General features: G+C 40.0%; 1 protein-coding gene across 5 annotated transcripts in view; it reads left to right on the forward strand.

Annotated features, from left to right (window-relative positions):
* LOC128691092 (putative neural-cadherin 2) overlaps positions 1-7,500 on the forward strand; it is an 816,602-nt gene that overhangs the window by 728,482 nt on the left and 80,620 nt on the right. For all 5 annotated transcript variants that reach the window (XM_070089108.1, XM_070089105.1, XM_070089109.1 and 2 more), the window contains exon 5: positions 664-828. In XM_070089108.1, coding sequence (XP_069945209.1) covers positions 664-828 — 165 coding nt within the window. The remainder of the gene's footprint in view (positions 1-663; positions 829-7,500) is intronic.

The following is a 7,500-nucleotide window of genomic DNA, read 5'->3' on the forward strand; positions in this document are numbered from 1 at the left end:
GCACCGTCGGCTTAATAAGGTGAACGGGGAAATAAACGAGATCAAACGGGAATCCGCTTCTGATGCCTGGGCTAAGATACCACAGGAGGTGGAGATATGGATAACTGAGGAGCAAGAGATAAAGATTGAGGTGAAATTAATGAAGTTTAAGGACGAGACAGAGGAAAGAGAAAGAAAATTAATGGAGGAAATTAGAGGAAACAGGGAATATGCCAGAAAGAGAGAGGGAGAGAGAAGGAGAGATGGACTTTGAAAATGAAGTTAGGGGGCTAAGGCAAGATGTAAAAAAGGTTGAGCAAATAATCAGGTGGAAACAGATCAGACAAAAAACTTTGTAAATATATATATATATATATATATATATATATATATATATATATATATATATATATATATATATATATATATATATATATATATATATATATATATATATATATATATATTATAGTGTGTGTAATAAATTTACATTTCAATGTAAACTTGAAATTTCGTATTTTTTTTTTTTTTCATCGTGCTTGTTTTAGCATATTTTTTCTCATTCTTTTATTTTTGTGTACATCTTTTTCATCAGAATCTCTCTTCTTTTTCAGCATAATTTTTCATTTAGGGAGTTGACATCTTTTTTTTTTATTAATCATGCTTTCTCTCATCTCTGGTCAGCACGAGTTGGTGGTGGAAGCTAAGGTCGGGGAGGCGACGAGTGAAACAAAGGTGGTGGTAAGAGTTCGGGACGTCAATGATCACGCTCCGGCGTTCCCCAGGGAAGTGCACGAGACCCAGATCACTGAAGAGGACGACAGACACCTGCCCAAAACTATTCTTACGGTGAGTACACACCACCTCTCCCATGTTATTTTATAGGTCAAAAATAAAATCTTCAGGCAAATTTTTCACGGTCAGCGCATCTTTCCACGATTATCTTCAAGGTCGATATTCTTTCACAAAGTTATCTTCAAGGAAAGTGCAGTTTTTCCTCAAAGTTCATCCTCAAGATGTTACATTTTCTCAAGACCATTGCCACAATAAACATTTTTTTTTTCAAGATCCCCGCCACAGTAAACACTGTTTTCTCAAGACCTTCGCCATAATAAACACACTCCATGATACATCTTGGCAGTCAGTACACATTCCTCAGGATCATCCTCTGATCACTACAGTTTTACAAGACCTGCCTCGCATGTCTAGACGCATTTGCAAAACAATTTTCACGGTGAATACTCTTTCTAACACCATCTCCACGGTCCTTGCACTTTCTAACACCATCTCCACGGTCCTTGCACTTTCTAACACCATCTTCACAGTCCTTGCGCTTTCAAACACCATCTCCACGGTCCTTGCACTTTCTAACACCATCTCCACGGTCCTTGCACTTTCTTACACCATCTCCACGGTCCTTGCACTTTCTAACACCATCTCCAAGATCCTTGCACTTTCTAACACCATCTCCACGGTCCTTGCACTTTCTAACACCATCTCCACGGTCCTTGCACTTTCTAACACCATCTCCACGGTCCTTGCACTTTCTAACACCATCTCCACGGTCCTTGCACTTTCTAACACCATCTCCACGGTCCTTGCACTTTCTAACACCATCTCCACGGTCCTTGCACTTTCTAACACCATCTCCACGGTCCTTGCACTTTCTAACACCATCTCCACGGTCCTTGCACTTTCTAACACCATCTCCACGGTCCTTGCACTTTCTAACACCATCTCCACGGTCCTTGCACTTTCTAACACCATCTCCACGGTCCTTGCACTTTCTAACACCATCTCCACGGTCCTTGCACTTTCTAACACCATCTCCACGGTCCTTGCACTTTCTAACACCATCTCCACGGTCTTTGCACTTTCTAACACCATCTCCACGGTCCTTGCACTTTCTAACACCATCTCCACGGTCCTTGCACTTTCTAACACCATCTCCACGGTCTTTGCACTTTCTAACACCATCTCCACGGTCCTTGCACTTTCTAACACCATCTCCACGGTCCTTGCACTTTCTAACACCATCTCCACGGCCCTTGCACTTTCTAACACCATCTCCACGGTCCTTGCACTTTCTAACACCATCTCCACGGTCCTTGCACTTTCTAACACCATCTCCACGGTCCTTGCACTTTCTAACACCATCTCCACGGTCCTTGCACTTTCTAACACCATTTTCATAGTCTGGACACCTTCATTATTTTTTTACGTTTTTTTTTTCAGGACATTGGGCAGTACGCCAAAGATTCCATAAATTGGTCTTATATGTTAACTTCAGAATATGCTGCAGTTTTTATCCTACAAAGTATTTTCTTATTTGAGTCAACATCATTTCTTAAATCTCAAGATGTATATAATTATACATATATAATTATAATTATACTTATAATTATAATTATAATTATAATTATACTTAGTTATGCTGTACTCTTATATTTCTTGGTAAATATTCAAGAAATTGTGTGAGTTAAATTGGCTGGACGAAGGTAAATCATTGATATATATTTTAAATTACACTGTAAAGTTGACTTCGTCGTAATGGACGAATGCAGGTTAATAAACGGAAGAATGGACAAGGACGTTAACAGTGGTCCTGGCAGCAGCTGTACCACTGGTACAGTGATGAACCTGATACTGCCATCACCACAGTTCGTCTCCATCCATTCTTCCGTTTATTCATCATTCTTTTTGTAGTTTTGTATCTCTACACTAGCAGCATTTACGTATTAAATGTCGACAGTTACTAAAGTCAAGTCAGATGCGCTTGATCCAAGGAATTTTATTATTATTATAATTATTATTATTATCATTATTATTATTATTATTATTATTATTATTATTATTATTATTATTATTATAATTATTATTATCATTATTATCATTATTATCATTATTATTATTATTATTATTATTATTATTATAATTATTATTATTATGAAGTAATAAACCTCTTAATTTTGCAACATGGAAGCGAAACGTAGCTGAGAAATTGGAGCTGATCTTTCTTTCCTCGGATCACACTATGATATTACTTCCCATTCCTCAGGCTCTGCATGACCCCCATGGGTTTAGTGCTTCTCCATGAATAATAATAATAATAATAATAATAACAGGTTGAAGCAAGGATTAATTAAAGAGCATTTACAAACATTAATTCCTGGCTAGGTATCTGAGACTTCGCCATGATGGAGAGAGAGAGAAAGGAGTGTGTGTGTGTGTGTGTGTGTGTGTGTGTGTGTGTGGGTGCGTGTGTGCGTGTGTGTGCGTGTGTGCGCGCGCGAGCGAGGGGCATGAGGCAGTGATAGGGGAATCTATAGCCAGCAGCTAAACATACTCACACTGCCAAATAAATTAGATCATATATTAGATCATTGGTTGATTATGCTGCGCCACTACTTGCTCTTGTGTCTGACTGGAAGCTTGAAGGGCTGGAAAAACTGCAGAACGAAGCAATGAGGATCATTTTAGGATGCCCTCGTACTGCCAAAATTTTAAATATGCAAAAAGAATTTGATATTCCAAGCATCAGAGATCGTGTTACTGAAAGAAATATCCTAATTGGGGTTAATATGTTCAGGCAAGCCCATTCAAAACCCTGCACAGAAGCCCTCCATACTTTCCTCAGCACTGGTGAACACTCCTCCAGATGGATCGAAAAAACTGGAACCGACCTCCGCATGAATCAGATACATGATCTATGTCAAGTAAGGCAACAGCGGCACTTCTCCGCTCCATGGAATATTACCCCATTCCAAACTACCATTCCTCCATTTCCCCCCAAACTACTTCTTAAATCACAACCAAAACTTCGCCTTGAAGCCAAACATGATGCCTTAAGCTGTATTGATAACTTAGTCACACAGCACACACACTCGCAAATTATTTACGTTGATGGTTCTGTTCACCAATCCACTGGTGCAGCTGGTAGTGCTGCTGTTGTCGTACAGAGTGATGGCTCTCTTAAAGAAATTGGAGCATGCATCAATAACTGGGCCTCTACCCTTCAGACAGAACTGTTTGCCATACTCCTTGCACTGAAATGCATCTATGTATCAAAGATTGACAGTTTAATTGTAACTGATTCTCTGTCATCCATAAATGCTCTCAACTCATTAAGCATAAATTGCGGCATGCTTGTGTCAGAAGCCAGACACAGGTATGGTAAGATTGTGGACAGTGGAGTCAGAGTGCACATGCTGTGGATTCCATCTCACATTGGTCTTCAGATGCATGATAGAACTGATAAATTAGCTAAGCTGTATGCTTTCAAAGAGGGAGTAGATTGCAATCTTGGCATTCCAGGTAGTAGTTTGAGAACAATAATACGAAAAGAACTTCAACTGAATTTTATTGACTTAAGACTCAGGGAGATTGACACCAGTGAGTCCATCTATCATCATTCTATCATGCAGGAGGAGCCACATGTCTATGGTGCATCCAACAAAATAAGCAGACTCTTGGATGTCACTACTGCCCGGCTCCGGCTGGGTTACAAGTATCTTTGGCAGGTTAAATCGCCACCACCAGATGTAGACCAAACGAATGTAACCTTTCCAGATGGACTATTGTCACACCCTGCATCATTATGTACTGGAGTGCGATAAAATTAATGAATTTAGAAACGACTCACTCAGAAGTGTTCAAGAAATGGCAAGGTATTTTATCCACAGTGGTATATTACAGACCATTCTGGAGAAATACCCTGACTTTGCTAGCTGTAAATAAAGCATTACCACATGTGTGTGTGTGTGTGTGTGTGTGTGTGTGTGTGTGTGTGTGTGTGTGTGTGTGTGTGTGTGTGTGTGTGTGTGTGTATGTGTGTGCACTCACCTAGTTGAGATTGTAGGGGTCGAGTCCAAGCTCCTGTGTGTGTGTGTGTGTGTGTGTGTGTGTGTGTGTGTGTGTGTGTGTGTGTGTGTGTGTGTGTGTTTGTGTGTGTGTTTTTGTGTGTGTGTTTTTGTGTGTGTGTGTTTTTGTGTGTGTGTGTTTTTGTGTGTATGTGTATGAGTGTGTGTTTGTGTGTGTGTATGAGTGTGTGTGTGTGTGTGTGTGTGTATGAGTGTGTGAGTGTGTGTGGGTGTGTGTGTGTACGAGTTTGTGTGTGTGTGTGTGTGACTCAACAATCAACATTTACACCAATAACTCATTACAGTTGTGACCGGGTGTGGAAGTGTGAATTGCTCATTACTCTGGAATTTGTTCATGATTGTACCCATGTATAAACGTAAGTAACCATTCTTACAGGATTCATTACCTTTGTAACTTGTGAGTTCATTACCTTTGTACCTAGTTCAGCTATCAAACTTTGGAGCCCAGTCCCTGGACCCATTACGTACCTCTGTAATCTGTAAATCTGTACCTCTGTAATCTGTAACTTGTCGTAATTGTGACTAGACCTACCTGGAGTTCATTACCTTTGTAAATTGTGAGTTCATTACCTTTGTAAATTATGAGTTCATTACCTCTGTAACTTGCTCAGCTATCAAAACTTTGGGGTCCAGTCCCTGGACCAATTATGTACCTCTGTAATCTTTTGACTACCGCCCACAGGATGGGTATGGGGTGCATAATAAACATATTAAACTAAACTGCCAAATAACAAAGATGAGAAGCGGGGAGAGGAGGCCGGGCACAAGTTACCTACTGGAAGGAAACCACTCCAAGGGCTAAGGAAAAATGTATGTGGATTTCAGATTGCTTACATGAATTAAAAAGAAGATATAATAATGCTCGGGAGGTTAGAAATCCAATACATTAGTTAACGTTTGGTAAGCGGGGCCAGCATATTAGGAAGGTGATTTGTTGAAGCTAGATTATTTTAGGTTAGGTGTGAATTGTTCCAGCATCTTCATAATGTGTTACTTGTGCATTGCTCTTGCCACGGTATTGTTGATTTACTGTACCTTGTTACAGCTACAGTACTGTGGGTTGTGAACTGTTGAAAATTAATAAATTAGTAAAAGACAGGCGAATACACACAGATCAACAAGAAGGTATACGAAGACACAGATGAACAGACGGGTAGACTAACACAGGTATATGCGACACACACACACACACACACACACACACACACACACACACACACACACACACACACAATCATACACACATTAAAACACGCAGACACCCACAACTTCGGCAAACAGGCAGTCAGACACACAAGGGGCAACGTTCACGACACATTGTTTACCATTGTTATCCTTACATCATGGGGCGGGGAACAACCTACAAGTGCAACGACGAAATATGCAAACTTCTAAGCATATTTACCCATTAGTCTCCGTGTGTTTCGTTGAGGTGAATGAAACTTTAACCCCACAATGTAGTGGGTCATTTGATCGCTTTTTGGCTCTGTTTAAATGCGACGCTGTCCCTCACTTAAAGACAACCTTCCCTTAGTCCGTCGAAACTCGACGCAGAGTCGTAGTAAAAATGGCAAATGGCTGCTGACAGCTGTAGAGAAATGGACACGAATACATTCACTTAGGACACTATTATTGAAGATATTTCGGTCGTGAGACTTGAATCACTTCAAATACAAGATATTTTTGAAGTGATCAAGGTCTCAGGACAAAACATCTTCAGTTAAGAAGTAGTAAGTGCATGCAATTGTGTTTCTTCTCATGGTCAGAGTTCTTATTCAACTGCCTTCCTTTTTAGACTATGTTTGTAATAGCAATTACGATGAATGCCATAATAACGAGGAGCATAATGTGCAGGCAACCTAATTTTGCTGCTGGACAAATAATTAGAGAAATTAGAAACTTGGGATCTTTCCGACAATGCTCGTAAAAATAGCTACGTAAAGCACCGTGGAGCCAGCAGGTAGTGTGTGGCACTTAGCGTTCACTGCTGATGCTATGGAGGTGGGAGCCACACCTGTGTTGAGAGTGGGGCTGAGGTGACGAACATCAGTGAGTGAGAGAGAGAGAGAGAGATATATAGATAGAGGAAGTTTATTGTTAGAGATACTGAGACAGCGAGAGATGGAAAATTGGGATTCAGAGATGTTGAGAAGATAAGAAATTGAAAAAGTGAGATTTCTGCGATGAAAGTGCAAGCAACGGCTGATTTTGGTGAGAGATAATGGTGGAGAAAGAGCGAGAATCTCAGAGAGAGAGAGAGAGAGAGAGAGAGAGAGAGAAAGAGAGAGAGAAAGAGAGAGAGAAAGAGAGAGAGAGAGAGGAAGAAGGAGGGGATGAATGGATGGATGACAAGATATACGGATGGCACAATTGACTTATTACTTATGAGAAAGAATTATGATCAAAGTAACCATTGATGACTCTGATATTTCGGCAAGAAAACTATGTTGACTATAGAGAATTTTGATCTGAAAATGAAATTTGTGTAATCTAACTATTGCTAAGTTATATTTCATCAATTTTATGTAAAGAAAGAGTAAAGTAAATAAAGGTTTCAATTCTGCACATCATCGGAAGCCTAAATGTCACTCACAGTGAAGTATAATGACCACCGATTGAAAATAAAAAAACACTCAAGGTG

Source organism: Cherax quadricarinatus, chromosome 27 (assembly GCF_038502225.1).
Source record: "Cherax quadricarinatus isolate ZL_2023a chromosome 27, ASM3850222v1, whole genome shotgun sequence".
In the NCBI taxonomy this organism is placed as follows: domain Eukaryota; kingdom Metazoa; phylum Arthropoda; class Malacostraca; order Decapoda; family Parastacidae; genus Cherax; species Cherax quadricarinatus.